We start from the raw sequence: 20,870 nt of genomic DNA, 5'->3' as shown, positions 1-20,870 counted from the left end.
GATCTTAACTATAACTGGGTTCATGTCATTTACTTGGTGAAAGCCCTTCAATAGTTTCTTTCCTTTCCTATCTCACTTAGAATAAAATCCAGATTCCCTGCATGGCCTTCACCCTTACTGTTTAGCGTGAGTGTGGTCTAAGATGGACAGCCTTGGTGTCTGTCTGCTGGGGAGCTTGGCAGAAAATGGGACACCCAGTTCCCTCCTACCCTGAGCTGCTGAATCAGAATCTGCATTTTACCACAATTCCGAGGTGATTGGTGTGTTCACTAAAGTTTGAAAGGTTGGTGGAAACAGCCCTCATGATTGCCCTGATCCCTCCACCCACCTAAACTTCCGCTCCATTTATTATCTATTCCTTATCCTACTCATCATAGTTTATCATCAGTCTGTCAGGCTAGAATTCAAGCACCTTGAGGATAGAGACCATAAGTAGTTTTGTTCATTATTCTGTCTTTAACATCTAGGTTAGTGTCCAGCACATAATGGATGCTTAAGGAGTATTTGTTGAATGAATGATGAGTTCTCAGCCTTTAACCTTCTGACCTAGTGTTTATCAACAAAGGAGCTGTGGTGAGATATTTCTTCTTGAGCAGATTAGTCCAGAATACTGCAGGATTTAACATCTGTGGTTCTCACTCACTAAATGTCAGGAGAACTCCCCAGTCATTGTGATGTTCAAGAAAGACACCTATACGTTTCCAAAGCGTCCTGGGTGGATGGTATTACTCCTGGTTGAGACAATTGCCCTAAACAATTTTGTTTGAACTTGTCTGATTGAACATACCCTCAAGTATGCTGTGGGGTCCAAGAGTTAAAAAAAATCCAGATTTGAATCCGTTTGCTACCTGTGTGACCTTGGGCAAATCACTTAACCTTTCCGGGCCTCATGTGTGAAACAGAACTCTTAAGAAGTGTGCTAAGGAGTAAATGAACTGACTGTACAAGTAGCACCATGCACGTAGTTGGCTCTCATGACATGGCAGCTAGTAGGCAAATGGAGGCATATTGTTCGAGGATCTCTGGAGAATCCCAGAATCCCGGAATAAGAATGCTGGAACGGGCAGAGATGGCAAGATCGCCAGTGGCTTTGGTCAGCAAGGGCCTGGTATTGTATTCTAAATAGTGCACCTGAGGCTGAGAACTCAGACATGAGGCAGCAGCGCTAGGTGTGTGATTTAGTGTCCAAGGCCTTGCTGGGCCTAACAGTGACCTCCACAAGTTTCTGCTGCCTGGAAGGGAGTGGTGATGCCAAGGGGTGGAGGCAGGGCAATTCTAGGCAGGTTCCTGGCAGAGGAGGGAGGGTTACCCAGGGCTGTGGCAAGAATGTGGGGCATCCTCTTCGCAGCAGGGGAAGGCCTCTGGCGATTTTTTTTTTTGAAGGTTTTAAATTAAGTTGCATCTATTTTTGAAAGAATAGATCATTGCATCCAAAACCTGATAAATACAACAAGAAATTACAGTATATTCTTGCTTTTGAATATAGGTGCAAACATTCTAAACAAAATAAACAAAATGTTAATCATGGAATGAACAGTGTTTCAAAAGGATAAGATACAATGGCTGACCAGGCTATATGCGAGAGATGGCCAAAAGTCACAAATCTACCAGTATAAATGATTATAACCACAAATTAAAGGAGAATAATACATGACTACAGCAACACATGATGAAATGTCATTTAAAAAAAAAGTATTCAGGAGGCATTCCTAATGAAGGAAACCACTTCCATACAACAAAGATCATTCACCTGTGATGGTCTTTTATTTAAAGTGGGGTGGCGAGGTTGGGCCCATGGCTTGTGGTCGCAACCAGCAGAAGAGTTGATTCTGATGCCAACCTTTCCTTAGGGAAGAATGAATCCTGAACAGAAAACAAAGGCAGGCTTTAGATCCCTTTGGAATGTAACTTGATCTTGATATTTAAAGGACTGGGCCCCCACAAATTTAAAAGACCAGAAAATGTATTCCACTCTATTTATCTGTTTATTTTTAAAAATGTGAATCAACCAGGAAAATAATTATGGAGATGGGTAGAGAGCCCTGGATGAGAGTGTAGGCCTGAGTCCTAACCCTTTCTCTATCAGTTTGATCAGCTGTGTGGCCTTAGGTAAGTTACCATACCTCTCTGAGCCTCAGTTTTCTCATCTGAAAAATGGAAGCTGGATTGACGAATAAGCTTAATGATACAAATTTCTATGAAGTAAACCCTGAAAGGTTTGCTTGGAGGAACATTCCCTTGGCGTGGCCCCAGCAAAATCCTCCTGAATACCTTATCAGTTGCACCCCCAATGGGGTGCTCCGGGGTAAGCAAGAGTCTTAGATGTGCATATTAATTGAGTCCTGCAATGCAGATTTCTTCTTGAGTCCAAGTTAATGCAAAAAAGAAGGAAAAGGACATTCGTGAGATTAACCCATCCATTATAATCACGGAAATAGGCTGCTGTTGTAAGGGCCATTTCATAAAATGTAAGAAGCCCTTTTCTAAGGGGGAAGAGACAGGCTAGGATGGAAGTCAAGTGCAGCTGTTTGAGCCTCTGCCAGTGGCCTGATCTCACCAGAAAACTGAAGTTAAAAAACAACAAACTTCCAGATTCAGCGATCTCAGATTAACACTGCCTCCCCCTGCTGTTTCCTCCCACCCGTGTGTCCTTTCTTTCCTTTTCTCCCCAGCTCAGGCACCTGGGTGGCTTGGTGCTTTTCCGTGTGGTTGGGATGTCAGTCAGCAGCCCTGGCGACTGGAGCCCTGGGAGACGGCAGCTACCTCTCGGGTTTAGCATTACGTCATCCTTTCTAGACCCAAATTTATCTCGGCTGCACACAGACCCGCAGCTCTGAGCTGCCGCGACTCGAGGAGAGCTTACGCATGAAGTTAGGCAAGGCTGACTCACCCGGCAGAGGGAAAGGGTTTCTGCTGCTCTTCACGTTTCTGGGCTCCAAAGGGAGATGCGAGGCGGAAGCTGCGGTTGTCATTTTGGGGTGGGGGATGGAAAAATGTGTAACAGTTCTGCTTCTTATTTAAGAGCTCGGGACTCATCCTCCCCTGTCCTCAACCTTGATTATTTGAAGACCCCCCCCACACCCCCATTCTTAAAAATAATTGTGGAAAACAGTGCCCTGCACAGTAAGCACTTTGCAGTTTCAGGGAAGTTCTCTTAAGCACCAGGTGTCACCAACCGAGTGACTTTGGGTTTGTACCTTAACCTCATGGCCCCTTCCCCTCCTTTCATCTTTCCTGTCTGCAGAAACGATGTAACACAGACCAGCCGTCCTCCATTGTTCATGAATCTGCAATAAATCATTTGGAAATTTACACTGAGTAAACTGTGCAGGGAAAGGACCCCTAAGAATGGAGAGCTTTTGCCTGCTTCCTCTGCAAAGCAGGTCGCCCCCATCTGGGCTGTTTGTTATAGGCCTGGGATACTCTGGAGGACTTTTTCCATCTTCAAATGAGACTCCCCTGAGAGAGATACTTTAGGGAGAAGACAGAACCAGAGACTGTGGTAAGATTCCAGGTTCTTTTGTCAGTAAACTTCCGGAAACCTTGCTTTTCCTCAGTTTCCCCATCTGCATTTGTAGTGTAGATTGGATTTACCTGAATAAAAGGAAAGTCATGGTTGCCTCTGGGCTCCCAGGCTGGGCTGGTGCTGAGGGATGGTTTGTGTGTAGCATCACTCTCCCAAGGCTAGAGCCCCAAGTTTTGTGCTGTGGGAGGCCCGTATGGCCAATGTCCAAACAAGAACTCCCAGAGTCAGATGGAGCAGGGAGAAGGAAGTGGCACCTTTAACCACTGTTAGAAAAGGCTGGCTCTTCCTGTACAGAAACTAGTCCTTAACATTGCCAACCAACACAATCACCTCTTCTCTTTTCCAACATATGCATGTGGCCTTTCAGTGATTCTTGTGCTATTTTCCATCTCCTTGTCTCCCTCTTGGGCATGGCTTTAAAAGAAGGGTTAGGAAACAAACTTATGTTTACCAGTGGAGGAAGAGGGTGAGAAGGGATAAATTGGGAGTTTGAGATTTGCAGATACTAGCTACTATATATAAAATAGATGAACAATAAATTTATACTGTGTAGCACAGGGAACTATTTTCAGTATCTTGTAGTAACTTATGATCAAAAAATATGAAAATGAATATATGTATGTTCCTATATGACTGAAGTATTATGCTGTACATCAGAAATTGGCACATTAAGCTGACTATACTTCAATAAAAATGTGTTTTAAAAATAACCTTTAATGGAAAAAAAAAAAGAAGGGTTAGTTAATTCATCTGGAGGTCAATTGTGAAAGGCCAGGCATGTGCAACAAGCATCCTGGCTTCTCTAATACCCTGCTAGGGCTTATGATATATGGCTTAAACTCATCTTGGACCCAAGTGTATTTTCAGTTTGTGCTTTATTTCTTGATTGTGTGTCACATGGTTTACCTTCTATTGGGTAGACTTTTACTTGTCATATAACTACCTCTTTTAAGTTCCTGGGGTAACCCGTGATTTGGGATCTACAGTTTACAGGGGTTATTATGTAAGTGGTAGAAACTAACAATTTCTACCCTCGACTTACAAGATGTTCTGAGTAAATAGGTATTTTCTTTTAAACAATTCCATTTTGCCCCTACCCAACATGTCCCTTGCTGAATGTGGAGAATTGTTGTTACCAATACCAATGGGAAAGCCCAGATCTGAAGCAACCCAACCAACAGCTGAAAAAGCACAGTTCCTGTTTCAAAGCCTTTATAAAAAAAAAAATAAATACACTCTCCTGTGGTTTGTGAACATCTCTCATTCTGGGTCTCCCTGTATTTGGTTCTCCATCTATTTGGTTCTTAAATGTGGTGCCAAGTTTAATATTTAAAAGGGCTGGAAGAATTTTGCAGCTTTTGACCTCATTGGAAATCTTGTTCACTTTGGGGAAAGAAAGTGGGGGGTGGGGAAGCATATTAAAATGCAGCATGAAGCCCATAACATTTTTGAGAGTAACATTTTCATCCTGAGATGGTATTTTCTGCAGTAGACACTGGAATGATCATAGGGAAGGGGAAATTCTCCCCTCACCAAGTTTCTTGTTATTTTGTGTGTCCACCAGCAGGTTAAAGCCATCAGGGTGGGAAAAAGTTATGGATGTTTACAGAAGCTTGCTCCTGGAGCATTTAACAGTTACAACCCTCTTGCCCTTCCTCACTCTAGACCAGGGATTCTCAATCAGGGGATTTTGTGCCCCAAGAGACATTTGGCATTGTCTGGAGACGTTTTTGGTTGTCATACCTGAGTTGCTGGTGTGCTACTGGTGTCTAGTGGGTAGAGGCCAGGTATCCTGCTGAATATCCTACAATGCACAGGTCTCCCTCCATCCCCCACCCCCAACAAGGAATTATTCACCCGAAATGTCAGTTATGCTGAGACTGAGAAACTCTGGTCTAGACTTTAAGGACTTGTTAGATTGGGTACCTGGAAAGGCAATGGCGGTGAGAGCATCCATTGGCAGTCTTGTAATGTGGTCCTGCTCTCTTTAGCCTTTGCCTTCAGTTCCCTCTGTATGGAGAAGAACATGAAAGGAAACAATCATCATAGCTTCCATTTATGGAGTGCCATGTACTAACTGCTGGAATTATTTCATTAAATCTTCGCAATAAGCCCTATGGACTTTACACTCCTTGGGAGCAGGGTCCATGTCTGTTTCTCTCATTATTGTACACATTATGTCTAGTACAATACCTGGCAGACAGCAGGCTTTCCATGTTTGGATACCTGGAGTAATTATACCCATTTATACATGAGGAAAATGAGGCCTGAAGAGTCCACACAGCTAGTGTTAAGTAGCAGAGTCAGGATTTGAATTGAGACCTGTGTGACTCCAGCACCAAATCACTTACCCACTGAATTATATCCTTCACTTGCAAGCACCCGAGAAGTTTCCTAACCTCTAAAATCATGAATGAGGGGCTGAAGGAGGAGAAAGGAGTTTCTTAAAATTGTGTGTGTGTATATAAGTAAGTAAGTAAGTGAGTAAGTAAGTAAGTAAGTAAGTAAGTAAATATCTCCCAACAAAAAAACCCTCTACTTTTTGAAAACTTAGGTGGTATAAGGGCCATAGGAAGCCCTCTCTGGCTCTGATAGGATCATCCCTTGTTTCTGAACAGTAAACTGTTCTGAACAGTAAACTGTTTCTGAACAGTTTCAAGTATTTCCCTGTGTGTTGTCTGAGCAGCACATTCCGCAGATGGGTAAGCTTAGGCACAGAAGTTTCCCGAGAAAGTAGTAGTAGATACTGAACGTGGCACTTGGGATAAAGTATGCTGTGGCTCTTGGGCACTTTCAGGGAATCACTGAAAAAAGGCCTTCCCGGGAGTAGATTCTCTCAACTCTTCTGTCTGAGAAGCAAAGGCCAGAAAACTTCGTAGTCTTTATAACAGGGACGGGAGAAATCCAGCGGACTACAACTCCTAGCGGCCATCGCGGACGCAGGCGCACTGAGGCGGCGTGCGTACTACGACTCCCGGGGTGCAGTGGGCGGGGCAGGACTACATTTCCCAAGAGGCAGAGGAAGGGGCGGGAGGGGGCGGGCCGTGGCACTGCTCCCGCCCTCCCCCCGTGCTCGCGCGGAGAGGTAAACAAACCGCGTGCGGGCTGCCGGAGGAGCGGCGGGAGTGGCAGGGGCTGCGGGGACAGCGGGGCGGCGGGGGCGACGGGGACGGCAGAGAGCGCGCCAAGCTGCGACAGGGCTGGCCCGCCCGCCCGCCGCACATGTCTCCGGGCGGCGCCGGGCTGTAGCCGCCGGCGGCGCCTCCTGTCGGCCGGGGAGGGGAGCGCGGAGAGGCCCCTGGTCGCCGCCCGCGGTGCCCATGGAGCGGGTGCGGATGATCAACGTGCAGCGCCTGCTGGAGGCGGCCGAGTTTTTGGAGCGCCGGGACCGAGGTAACGGCTGGACGCCGCCGCCTCCTCCACCGCCTGAGCCCGCGCACTCCTGCTCCGCGAGGGGATTGCGGTGCGGCGGGTGAGGGGTGCGTGTGTGAGGAGAGGGGTGTGCGTGTGAGGAGGGGGTGCGCGTGTGAGGAGGGGTGCGCGTGTGGGAGTGGTGCTTGTGAGGAGGGGTGCGCGTGTGAGGAGTGTGCGGTGAGGAGGGGGGGCGCGTGTGAGGATGGTGCGGTGAGAGGGGGGCCGCGTGTGAAGGATGTGCTTGTGAGGATGGGGGGTGCGCGTGTGAGGAGTGTGCATGTAGGAGGGTGCGCTTAGAGTGTGCGTGTGAAGAGGGGGTGCGTATGTGAGGAGTTGCTTGTGAGGAGGGGGTGCGCGTGTGAGGAGTGTGCATTGAGAGGGGGTGCGCGTGTGAAGGAGGGAGCACTATAATGGGAGGTGCCGCGTGTGAGGTGGGTCGCGTGTGAGGAAGAGGGATCCGCTGTAGGAGGGGGTGCGCGTGTGAGGAGGGCGTGCATGTGTGAGGAGTGTGCCTCGTGTGAGGTGCGTGTGTGATGAGGGGTGCCTGTGGGAGGGGGCGTACATTAGTGCATGTGTGTGAGGGGGCGCGAGTGTATGTGCACGGGGAGCAGGGGAGCAGACTGTCATCTGGGGGATGGGAGGGAGCTGGCCCTGAGGGGAGGTGGAGCAGAGGAGAGGGAGGGAAGGAGGATGCTGAGAGTGGAGGTGATCTGAGGACCTGGACAGAAAGAGCTGAAGGAAGCTGGTGGGAGCAGTGCCGGTCCGGGTGGAGGAGAGCTGAGAGCAAGGAAGGCAATGCAGCTGAAGAGCAGGGAGGAGGCCAGACACTTGTGGGAAAGGGACCTCTGCCAATCCTAAGTGTGGTGTGATGCGATCCCTTTAGGAATGGAGACTAAAAGAGATGTAAAGAGATTGGGATATGAAGAGTACCAACTCTGGGAATTGTGGTATCAGGAGAGAAAGGATCCTTCAAAGACTGGTGATTGAATTATTTGAAGTACACAAAAATGTAGGGCTTGGAGTGACACCTTCTAGAAAGTGGGGATAGTTAAAGGAAAAGGGATTTTGAGGCAAGTAAAATAATTGAGGTGAATGGTAACTGGTTTCAGAAATGGAGAGAAGGATTTTGGAGAGGAGGGAGAAATTACTTGGTTTAGAGGAGGTATTGGTACACCTTCCAAGTGAGAGTTGCATCTGTATATAATGTCACAGGATTGATGTCCAGGCAAGGGCTAGGAATTTTATCTTCCACCCAGAAAGAGTGGGGAAAATGTACCTCTTTTTCTTCTCTTGTTTTCAACAGCCTGTTACTGCAAGGACTTCAGATCTGTGAATCCATGAATTTGGGTGTATTCCTCTTTATCTTTTTTTCTTGCTATCTCCTTAGAGTGTGAACATGGCTACGCCTCAACGTTCCCCTCCATGCCAAGCCCCCGGCTGCAGCATTCAAAGACCCCACGGAGGTTGAGCCGGGCACAGAAACATAGCAGCGGGAGCAGCAACACCAGCACTGCCAACAGGTAGTAAGCTGGGGAGGTTTAGAAAGGGCAGCTGGAGGGAGGGAGGAAGGGAGCACTCAGACCGAAGTGCTGACCCTGCTGACCTCAGTTCTCTAATACCAGGTCTAGAGCAACACTGAACAGCCAAATGGGTGCTTTTACCACCATTCCCAGGGATTTGCCCTTTTTGAAATAATAAAGTCTAGGGATCATAACCTGACTTTGTGTAGAAGGGAAGGAATAGACTCTGGAGAGACAACCAAAGAACTCCTTGCTGGGATTATTAAGTGGAGATGTCTGTGACTGAGGGGAATGTAAGTTTAGAGACTTGGCAGCATGTGTCCAAGCGTGCAACCACATGCTAAATGTAATCTTGGGCCAGCTTTAAACTTGGATGATCCAAGAATTTTTAAAAATCAGGAATAGCTCAGGCCAGCTATAAAGCAGAATCAAGGGTTTTGTTAAAGAAATAAAAATATTTAAGTAGAATAGGAAGTTCGTGGGCACTTTTTTTTTTAAAGGATAAGACTGAATTGGTAAGGGAGCTTTCAAAGCAAAAACAAAACAAAACAAAACAAAACCCAGAAAGAAAATGCTTATTCTTTGGTCAAAACAAATACCTAAAAAATACTTGTCTGGGTGTATTCAGACATAGTTGACTTCTGTTTTTTGAAAATTTTTGGTAGTGTCCAGCTGTCTCTTCAGTGTTTTTGTTCTAGAGGGCCAGTGAATTCTAAAGATTCATCTCATACGAAGTTTTCAAAAGGTTTTTCTTGAAATCAACAGATGCTTGCCTTTTCCATTGATAAAAAGAATTGAATGAGACCTTTGCCCCAAAGTTTTGTAAGGAGAATATAAGCATTCATTTTGGAGGGGCACAGAGCAATCTCTGGGTAACTAAGTTTGCCTGAAGACTTTGGGGAACTCCAGACAGGTACTTAAGTAGTCACTTGAGGAGATGGGCTAGGGAGGGAGCAGAAGTATGGGCTTCTACTAACTGATGCAGAAAACCCGAGGTTTCCTATAGATTAGAGTTCAAAAGGTCAGATCTTCCCACTCTGCGTTTCTGACATCACTGAGGCAAATCACTAGGATTCACCCTTCTTTTTGATTTATCTTTAAAGCTGTGTGTTTGCTATTTTGGCTTCTATTCTTCGGTAAGGTATTCTGTATATTAAACAATTTTTAAAATTATAAAAATAATTAGCCATAAGCATAATATGCTGCATTTATGTTTTTGTGTGTGTCTAGAGGGTTTCTTGTGGTAAGTTTGGGATGAAAATATAATATGCAGCATTTTTAAAAAATGTATAAATTTTCTTGCTCTTTACTGTTTCTCTGGTTAAGGTGTCAGCAATTAACATCTGTATTCTGGAATTTATGAGTTTTCCGATCTATGTGTAGATTAAACAAAAAAATTTTTTTTTAACTTTTGAGACATGGGGAAAGTACCAGATAGGGAAACCAAACGTGTGTTGTCATGCTACAAGTATTGATTGATTGTTTCCTGCTTTCTAGAAATCATGTATATGAACTCATTACATTTTTTTCTCTGTCCTTTACTATTCTCATGGTAAATTGAGGGGATGAACTACATACTCAACAAAGTCCCTTCTTCCCCTGAAGTTCTGTGACAGTGATTTATTGACAGTTTTAGAGATGAGTTACTATATTGTTTACTCAGTATACCACCCCATCATTGTAGATGTGCCATTCTTACTAATAACTCAAGGATTATATAGAGGCATAAATAGGATGTGTATTTCTAGATTTTACAAATGATGTTACAGGTTATTAATGTCTTTGTCATCTGTTAACTTATACTTTGCTCAGCTTGGGGTTTTGACTAAGTGGTGTTTCTCTTTCATGCTAGTGTTCTTGTTAGGGTTCTACTATTGTATATGGGACCACATTGCTAATTAGTGTGTATTTTAACACAGCATGTCAGAAAATTCGTAAAACTACAAGTATACCACATTGTTCTTAGTACCCCAGGGAAAATAATTACATGTATATTGGACTACCCCACCTAAGACTGAGTAAGGTAATTTTTCATGGGAATATAAATAGTAAAAAAGAAAGAAAAAGATTTTAGACTGTATTATCTTGGGGTCCACTGACGTGTGGCATTTAGGCTGGGAACTATAGATGAGAACTAGTATGTTAAAGTGGAACACTAGAAATACCATTTAAAATTTCAGCTTCCTGGAGTAGGGGAGCCAAGGATCAAATTCCAGTACTGGGGTACTTGGGAGATAGTGTTAGTTCATTTGTAAGGGAACACTGGAGACACTGTTAACTCTAAACTTATTCCTGGATTTAATAAAGATTTTATTATACAGGTTACAGAAAGCAGAAAGAAATAAACTTGTAAAAATTTCCATTTATTAGTCATCTGAATAGAGTTGATGAGTATTATGTGTCTTCTTTTCCTTATCAAAAAGCTTCCTGTATGGCAGTTGCTGTTCCTATTACGTATCTTGATCATTGATCTCCTGTGTGTCATAAAATGACACTTGTTTTCCTGACACTGTAGCATCTTTAAGATATAAAGTTGGTTGACTTTTTTACCCTAATATTCTCAGGTATAATGTGATATTCTTGATATAAAATGCTACTTTATAAATTTATAGAGCTGAGAATTGACTCATTATAAATTCCTATTCCTTCTTTCTCCCAAGACTTGAAATCTTAACTTTCACAGAAGTACAAAGTAGAGAAAATGAGTGATACAATGTAATATTAAAAGCATATACCTCAACAATCCTAGTAGTTTTATCATTTGGGATCCTTCTGACAACTGGGAAGTGGAATCTATAATACATAATTTTTAAAAAATTCATGGTTGACTTTACTGTAGTCTTGGTCATGGCCTTCTGGCACACTTCCCAAAATCATCCTTACTGAGATGTTACTGCTTCTAGAGAACTGGCTGGAATCTCTGTCTGGCTCATCAAGTAGCATTGGATAAGCTCAGATTCCCAGCTTCTTTACTGTTGGTCTCAGAACTGAAAAATATCAAGATCTGTCACCTTTAAAACTCTGCTAACACTACTCTACATGGCTTCAGTGTAACACCAATTTCCTCCTAAATAACTCTTGAATCTACCTTCTTTTCTCTTCCCTTTCTTACTACCCTCCTAATCCAAGATATCATCACTTCTCACCTGGACACTCTTGCCCCAGATACAATTCTGATGAATTGTGTTGGCTAGTCTTCTTTCAGTTCCTTTGGTACTCTGTGTTTCCTCCTACTTCAGGGTCTTTGCACATTCTCTATTTTTTTCTGAGGATCGTTTTTCTTCCCCTTTTGCCAAGGTATCACTATCTAATAACACTTTTACTTCATCTCAGTAATGACTTCTTCAGGGAAGCCTTTCCTGATCTGCCAAAGTAGATCAGGTAGTCACATATCTCATGGCATCCCCACTTTTCCTTTGTAGTGTTTATCACAGTCTGTAGAGATACACTTATCTGATTGTTTGATAAATTCATGTCTCATTTATTGGACTAAAAACTCCATGAAGACAAGGATTGAATCTCTTCTGCCTAAAGATTTATCCCTAGTATCTATAACAGTGTTCTGTAGACAGTAGATGTTTCTTGAGGAGTAGAAGGTTTTCAAACTTAGGTAGACTGTCCTAAATTGGAACTGAGCTTCTCTTTTGTGCCGAGTCTGATTAGACTCTGGAATGAGAAATAATGGAAGAATATGCAACTCCTGCTTTGGCAAACCCCCTGATTACTTTGTATTCTAAAGGATGTTAATATATTTGGAAAGGAAAACAATATGTAGTATTTGAAGAATGAAAATCTTTAAACTGCCTGTTCTTTTAAACAAGTATATTCTAGTAGAGTTCAGAAAGCTACAATTAATTTTAAAGAACACTCTTGTCATTCTGTGTCATGAGAATAAAATGGTATCAGAACTTATATATGCAAAGAACCGTAAGTCTGTCAAAATTGGCAATAAATATTGATAGGAACCTGTGACACATATATAGTAATTGCATTACTTTGAGGTCGTCTAGAAAGTAGTAAGTACAGGCACACCTCATTTTATTACACTTCCCTTTATTGTGCTTCACGGATACTGTGTTTATTACAGATTGAAGGTGTGGCATTGTCAGATGATGGCAATCTTTTTATTTTAAGCAATAAAGTATTTTTGAATTAAAGTATGTACATTTTTTAGACATAATGCAATTACACATTTAATAGACTACAGTACAGTGTAAGCATAATTTTTATGTGCACTGAGAAATAAAAAAAATTGTGTGACTTACTTTGTTGTGATATTCACTTTATTGTAGTGGTCTGGAACCAAATCCACAGTATCTCCAAGGTATACCTGTACTAATTTATGGTTGAATTTCAAGTTAATTTAAAAAAAAATGTCTTCTATTTAGTATCCTTAAAGAATCTTAAAACAGCAGCAATGTTTCGGTACTACCTTCTAAGATTGAGGGCATAAAAAGCAAAACAAAACAACTTTCCTTTTGCTTGTAAGACTTGAACTTTTACAGTCTTTTTGGATGTCTTCTTCATGGATTATTAGGTTTTTGGGGTTTTTTTGTATGTGTGTGAGAGGGAGATGAATTCTTTTTTTAGGATAGTTTTAGAGGATTTTTCCCCCCAGTGTAAGTAATTTGAGATATGTTATATCTTCTATTTTTGCTCTAAAAATGTCATAGAATAATTGAATGGAGGCTTATTTTTATTTTTGTGAAATTTCTTTCTAGTTTATATTTTTCAAATTTTCTGTATTAAATAACTAGTTGCTGGGTCTTTGTCCAATAGAAAGGTCCCAAAATTTCAGGACAAAAGTGGAAATTAGTAGCAGTTAAACTCTTAATGATATTAGTGTTGTTCTTCAGTATTTTCCACATGTTGAGTGATGTGATGTGTTCTGTGATATTGTCTTCCACTAAAACCGAGATTAAATAAAAAATCTTGAGAATTATTTATATACCTCAGTAAACTCACACTTTCCATTAAATGCTTCATTGAAGCATAAGTTTGCTGTTGCTGGATTTCTTAAGACTATATTCCCCTGTGGAAGTATCATGTGAAGGAGACTTGCATGATTACGCCTTGTAAGTTGGTAGGACAACTGCTTCTGTTCCTATTTGATGAGAAACCTTTCACCAGAATATTGATGTGATACTATGATGTAGAAGATCACAAATCGCAGAAAGGGAATTCAGGATTTAATCTGAAAAAGCTCTCTGCTTTATGAAGGTAAGATATTATCACGCATTTTATGGTTAAAGCACATGTGGCCTAGAGATGGTTAAGTAATTTACCCAAGCCTTATAGCTATAGGTGGTGGTTGAGTTTAATATCAAGCTGGATTTTAAGCAGTTTATGCATAGTTCTAACTAGGCAGGAGTGTTGACCAGAAGAAAGCTTTCTCTTGTAGATTTCTCCTTACAAGTGAAACAGCATTGCCTCTTTTTGGATATAGCATGATTCTTTGTCATTTCTTAGATGAAGACAGTTCCCAGATACTAATCTAATCAAAGAGATTCTGCGGTATGATTTGACAAAATATATACCCAGGTTCCATTTCTGTTCAATAGTGCTGATGTAATTTAAGCATGCATTTTTTGGATAGATTGTTTTTATTTTCATTTTGGTTTCTGACATTTTTAAATAGTGGCTGACTTTTTTTCTCCTCTGCGCATGCTTTTGTGTGTGTATGCGTATGTGTATGCATATGTATATATACATATATATATACCATCTTCATTATCATCTAACACATGTTATCACTTAAAGATATAAATACATCATTTTAAACTATGATGAGCTTAACTGAGGAAAAATAAAGGATCCTGTGAGGGCTCTAATAGAGGACCTGATCCAGTTTGACAGATAAAAGAAGAGAATGAACCTTTTGCAATCTTGTGTTCATTTATCCTGAACATTTTTTCAAGTTCATATGCATCTGTTAAATCATTTTTGATTACATAATTACATACTTAAAAATGTTTAAAGTTTATACCAATAGATCATTTTGTTTCTTTAAACAGTCACCAGATTAAATATGATACTCTATTTCATGTGTGTACCATAAAGTTAATTTTAGGTTGTTTTGTTTTTTTCATTTCAAACAGGGATGTTATGAACACCTTTACACAGATACTTTTGTGCATTTGTCCACCTAGATCCTTAGGATAAATATGAAGAATTAGAATTGTTGGGTCAAAGGGTAGAATCCATCTTCAATAATGATAATAGTAACACCTTGCATTTAGTATACTACTTGTATACGAAGCCCTTTAAGATACCTTATTATTTAATTTGAATTTCAGAACAATTCTGTGAGGTAAAGTGGAATTAATTTCTCTAATTTTTGATAAGGAAACTGGACTTACATGCAAAGTAACCTTTGCAGGTAGAACTAGGAGATAAGAGGTATCCTTGGGATTTGTTTTTCTGGGATCAGCAAACAGTCCTTACTAATAATTTAGTTAAAAACTGAGACTCAGTGACCTGACCTGAAATCTATGTGTTTTAGTGTTCTCCATTTCTGCTCTGCCAAATGCCTGAAACTTGTGGTCTGCACCTGTTGCTTTAATGCCTTCCCACCAGAGCTCTTTTCATCCTTGGCAATTTGCGTCCTTTTCCCCTAGCTATTGAAACTGCTCTCTTAAAGTAATTAGTAACCCAATTTATTGAGCTTACACTATGTACATAGAACTGTTGCTGTACGTGTTTCCCTGCGGTAGAGGAGCTTATGATATATTTGGAAAGACAGTATTTATAGTAAAAATGATAAATAATACAAGCCAGTAAGATGTTATAGACTGGGCCATTTTTATTTGTGTCAGATGACTATACGGAGAGTAAATTACTTAAATTCATAGAAAAAGAGATTACAAGGGGTTAATTGTAGAAATGCTATGGATTCATAGTATATACTTGTTCACTGATTAAATTTAACATGTATTCAAGGAGATAGAGGGATTCTGTAACTTGGTATTAGAGTAAAATTCCTTATATTTTATCTAAGTAATGAATTTCTTACAAGAGAAGATATGTGGTTTAGTAGATAATTTTGTTTTTAATGTTACTGCATACATTTCAGGGAAAAGTGTTAAAGATTTTCTTTTTATTTAGTTTTATGACATTGGATAAAAAGGTTTTCATGTGGTATGTATTTCCTTGCCTTTGTTTATCGTGAGAAGTATTTTTGATAGTCTTTTGAGAACACTGTGTAAACACCATTTGTGGAGGCCACATGATGAGAGCTTTAAAGCCATTGGAAATGGACATTTTTAAATTATAGAAGAACATAATTTTAGTCTTTAGTCAATCATGTATTTTGATAAAGCAAGTGATTTTCCTTTATTCTTACTTTGATTAATTAGTCAGGGACAATTTAGGATTCTCTTTGAGGAACTATGAAGAACCTTTCCTTTCATGTAATAAGAGACTAGAGGGTAAAATGTGATAAGTTTGCCTTGGTATTAAAGGAAATGTAAATTTTCAGATTTTTAATTTTGATCACTATAATTCTGTGATAGTTATATATCTTCTGTATGAATAACATAACAAAAGTGATCTTCAGTCTCCACAAAACTGTATAATATATTGTCAATAATTCTTAGTATGTTAGGATTGGTTTCTGTAGTCTTTGCTGGTAATAACAAATGCATATGAGTTACAATTTAAAATTTAGACTTCTAGGCCTGGCTCTAAAGATTTGGTATACTTAATATTGTCATTTTAACATGTTATTCAGTCAGTTGTCCTTTGGAAGGTTACATTCCTGGAAAGGGCACTAGAAGTCAAAAAGAAGTATTTGAATCTCATTTATCTACAGAATGATTCTGTAGAATCATTGTTTATTGTGTAGTTACCAAAAGCTGAAAGCCTAATATTTTAATGGAGTTTGTCACAAACAGCATATTTAATCTGGTGACCATTTAAAGAAACAAAATGATTTATTTGTATAAACTTTTAACATTTTTAAGTATGTAGAAATTAGTTAAAAAGAATTATATGGTGGTTGTCTTAACAGTGTAAGGATGTAGTGCCAAAGTGTATAACATATAGTTATAATTTTCTTAATAAGTCTTGCTTTTTTTTTTTTTTTTTCAAAATACAAACTACATGAAGGCATGGACATTGAATTTTTAGAGTTCTTATACTTCCGGTGTAGGTACTCAATAAATACTAAGTGAATGAATGGCTGAATACTTGGAGCACAATTATGTAGACCTGAAGGTACTTTTTAACAAAATGTTGACATATTTTGTGAAGACTTTTCAAGAAATTTAGGCTTAATTGATTGCTTTTTATGAAGCTGATCTAGGGATGTTTAATGTCTTTATTCTCATTGTCAGTTTATTTGTAGCAGGTATACTCATTGGAGACAAAGTTGTTTTTTTTTTTTAATTGGAAGTTAAGACATATATTATGAGGAATAACTGAGTAACATGTTTCTTTTTTTTTTTTTAAAAACAAACACTTAAGTATCAATAGGAATTTAATTTGTCAAGTATCAGTATGTACCTTATACTGTTGGCCATTTTCACATATGTGAAAAATAACTTGAATGTTAATGGTAAAGTGTAACAAGTGTGTGGTGGTGTCCTATAAGATGTAGGTCTCCTATTCTACCAGAGTCCACAGGAAGACTTGAACATGCATGGTCATGGTGTTATTCATAATCACAAAAAGCTAGAAACAATTGAAATGTCCATTAGCTAGTGAATGGATAAACAAAATATAGTATAGTCATACAATGGAATAATACCCAGCAATAAAAAGAAAAAAAAACCCCTCATACGTATAACAAAATGGATGAACCACAAAAACCTTATGTAAACAAAGTCAGATACATAATAGTACATATTGTATGATTCCATTATATGAAATTTGTTTAAAAAAAGCAAAACTATAGAGAGAAAGCATATCAGTGTGGGCTAAGGGTGGGATTGGAGATCGACTGCAGATGGACATGGGGGAACTTCTGGGGTGATATAAGTGTTCTAAAACTGGATTGTGATAATAGGTACCTAAATATATAAATTTACTAAAGCTTATTGAACTGTGCACTTAAAATGGTTGAATTTTATAGTATTTTATAGTATGTAAATTATACCTCAATAAAACTATTAAAAAGAGAAGATTCTCTTATTTATTACAGTAAGATAATGAAGAGTCTTAAACATATGACAAATGCTAAAAAGAACTAAAGGCAGAATGAATGAATGAATATTAAGCAGTGGTACCTTTATTTTTTTCTTCCAGTTTTATTGAGATATAATTGACAGCATAATAATTTGACATACACATCATGAAGTGATTATCACAATAAATTTAGGAAACTTCTGTTATCTCATAGACAGATAAAATAAAAGAAAAAAAATCTTTTCCTTGTGATGAAAACTCAGGATTTACTTTTACCAACTTTCATATATTAATACATTAGTGTTAATTATATTAATCATGTTTTATATTACATCCCTGTTACTTACTTTATAACTGGAAGTTTGTATCTTTTAACTGCCTTCATCCAATTTCCCTACCCACAAGCCTGGCCTCTGGTAACCAGAAATCTGATCTCTTTTTTGCTTGTTAGTTTTTGAAGTATAATTGACCAACAGCAATATATTAGTTCCTATGCAGAACATAGTGATTTGATATTTCTGTACATTACAAAATGATCACCACAGCAATTGTTCCTTTAAAACTTGAAATAAATCAATAAGGAATGAGGAGTGGGGAGTGAATCCATTGGAAGAAGACACCTCCACTCTCCTTCAGCTTCCAGAGCAAGAATTCAGCTATCCTGCCAACCCCTCATCCCTTACTCCCTTTGAGAATCACTTTTCTGTGTAATTTACTTCCCTTAGTAAGATTCTTTGAAATAGATGTATACCATCTGTGTCTGCTTCTAGTACTATAGGGAGGAATCGAGTGTGTTAACAATGAAAATTAGGATCCATGGGCTTTCTATTATGAGTAGTACTGTTAATTATGGTACTGTTATTTTTTTTTTTTCCCTTCAGCAGGTCTCTACTGAATGTTTATTCCATGCCTGACTCCTTCCTAAAATACTGAATTACAGTTTGGAAGTCAGGAGAAATCAGTGATATTTTTTCCATTCTTAAAGATTTTTAGAATGTCGCTCTGTAGCAGAATGTGTTATCAAATAATGAAGCAGTCTAGGTAATTAGTGGTTTGTCTTCTTAAATGTCCTGTTTTAACTTGTGAAAATATGCTTAAGAGCAAGAATTTAATCTTCAGAATTTTCTGTAGTTCCCAATATTGTGCTCTCACCTAAGAAGTGATTTCACAAATGTTGTGTAACTTTAGTATGTACTAAGTGCGTCTTAGTTTCTGGTGCCTAAGAATAGAGAATGAGCTAGTTATCTTTTATTTTAAATTCAGTTTTGACATTTTAAAAAGTAATACATGTATATGGTTTTAAAAGTTAATACTAAATGGCTTATAAAAAATAACATTCCCATCTTATCTCTTTTTCCAATTTCTGCTTCTTAGAGGCTACCACTTCCAATAATTTAAGTTTCTTCTTCTGTTTGCTTTCATATTTCCAAACAAAAGCTTATTCTGCTTGTATGCTTCTTACTATCTGTTGACTTCCTGTTATGAAGATGAAGAAGTGACAACAGATTAATCATATTCCAGAAATGAAAAAAAAATTAAATACAGGAAAGTACAGATATTCCCCAAAGGAATGATGTTTTTAAATTATGCACTTCCTAGTAATTTCTATCATTAGTCTTCTAGAATAAGGAATTGATTTTTTACTCTCACTCCTGAGTCTTTTGTGGAAGATTAGATTATTGCCTCAATTTCAGGATAAGGTTTATAACTTAGAAAAAGTAAGTTTTATTGTGATGTAATTTCCATAAATCAAATTCCTCAATGTCTAGTGTGTGATTCAGTGACTTAATATGTATACAGTCATTCAACCTCCAACACAATTATGATACAGAACATTTTTATCACCTCAAAATATTCTCATGCCTCTATAGTCAGTTTTCTGTCTTCACTTTCTGATCTGTTTTCTGGCACTACAGTTTTGCCATTTCTAGAATTTCATATAAATGAAATAATGTAGCGTATATACTATTTTGTGTCTTCCACTTAGCATTATGTTATTTGAAATTCATTCATGTTGTCCTATGAATCAGTAGTTCAGTCCTTTATATTGCTGAGTCTATTGTTTGAATCTATCACGGTTTTTTATTCATTCACCAGTTGATACACATTTAGGTTTTATATATAGTTTTTAGCTTTTATAAGGAAAGATGCTACATAATTTTATAAACAGGTCTTTTTGTGGACATAGGTTTTCATTTTTCTTGGATACCTAGGAGTAGAATGCTGGGTCATATAAAAGTATCTATTTAACTTTATAAAGAAACTACCAAACCATTCTCCAAAGTGGCTGTATCATTTTACTTTGACTAGCAAGGTACTTCCTGTGGTTCTACTTGGTATTGTCGGTCTTTTAAATTTTAGCCATTTTAGTGGGTGTGTCATAGTATCTCACTGTGTTTTAATTTACATTGTCCTAGAGATGTTGAGCATCTTTTTATGTGATTGTTTGCCATTGATATATCTTCTTTGGTGAGGTGTCTGTTCATATCTTTTGCCTTTTATTCTATTGAGTTGTTTGTTTTCTTGTTGACATGTTAGAGTTCTTTGGACATTCTGGATACAAGTTCTTTGTTACATATGTGTTTTGCAAACATTTTCTCCTACTCAGTGTTTTGTCTTTGTCATTTTCTTAGCAGTGTCTTTTGAAACAAAAAGTTGTACATTTTGATGAAGGCCATTTTACATGTTTATCTTTTATGGTTCATGCTTCTTATGTCCTAAGATATCTTTGCATAATCCAAGGTAAGAAAAATTTTCTCATATGTTTTCTTCTAGCAGTTTTATAGTATTGGATTTTACATTTAGATCTAAGATTCATTTAGAATTAATTATTGTAGGAGGTGTGAGGTAAGAATTGAAATTCATTTTTTGGCAAATGGCCATTCAGTTGTTCCAGTACCAGTTATTGAAAAGAGATTTCTACATTGAATTGCCTTGGCATCTTTGTGAAAAACCTATTGACCACATATGTATAAATCTATTTCTGGACTCTGTTCTGTTCCATTGATCTAAATGTTTATCTTTACTCTGATATCACACTGCCTTAATTACTGTGGTTTTTCTAGTAAGTTATGAAATCAGGTAGTATAAGTCTTCCAACTTGGTTCTTCTTTTTCAAAAGTTCTTTGACTGTTCTAGATATTTTGCATTTTCACATATATTATGGAATCTTCTTGTCAATTTCAATAACAGAGCCTGCTGGAGTTTTGATTGGGATTACATTGAATCTATAGATTAATTTGGGGGAGACTTGACACATCTGAAAACATTGAATCTTTTGATGCATG

At 38.7% G+C, this 20,870-nt stretch overlaps 1 protein-coding gene and 1 long non-coding RNA gene across 3 annotated transcripts in view; one reads left to right on the top strand and one right to left on the bottom strand.

Annotated features, from left to right (window-relative positions):
- MXI1 (MAX interactor 1, dimerization protein) overlaps nucleotides 1-20,870 on the top strand; it is a 77,407-nt gene that overhangs the window by 10,386 nt on the left and 46,151 nt on the right. The window contains exons 1-2 of one of the 2 annotated variants that reach the window (XM_032490956.1): nucleotides 6,631-6,919; nucleotides 8,328-8,460. In XM_032490956.1, coding sequence (XP_032346847.1) covers nucleotides 6,847-6,919; nucleotides 8,328-8,460 — 206 coding nt within the window. In that variant the 5' untranslated portion in view covers nucleotides 6,631-6,846. Of the gene's footprint in view, nucleotides 1-6,630; nucleotides 6,920-8,327; nucleotides 8,461-20,870 lie in introns of those variants that run through there. The other variant, XM_006189352.3, reaches the window with a different exon arrangement.
- On the bottom strand, nucleotides 1,751-2,849 carry LOC116667013. The gene is made up of 3 exons (XR_004323792.1): nucleotides 2,682-2,849; nucleotides 2,272-2,357; nucleotides 1,751-1,863 (listed from the first exon to the last, which is right to left on the bottom strand). It is a non-coding gene; the product is annotated as an uncharacterized LOC116667013 (long non-coding RNA).

The sequence above is a fragment of the Camelus ferus genome, chromosome 11 (assembly GCF_009834535.1).
Source record: "Camelus ferus isolate YT-003-E chromosome 11, BCGSAC_Cfer_1.0, whole genome shotgun sequence".
NCBI classification, from domain to species: Eukaryota; Metazoa; Chordata; class Mammalia; order Artiodactyla; family Camelidae; genus Camelus; species Camelus ferus.
The sequence above is the reverse complement of the archived record's forward strand: the minus strand, read 5'-3'. Positions and strand labels throughout refer to the sequence as shown.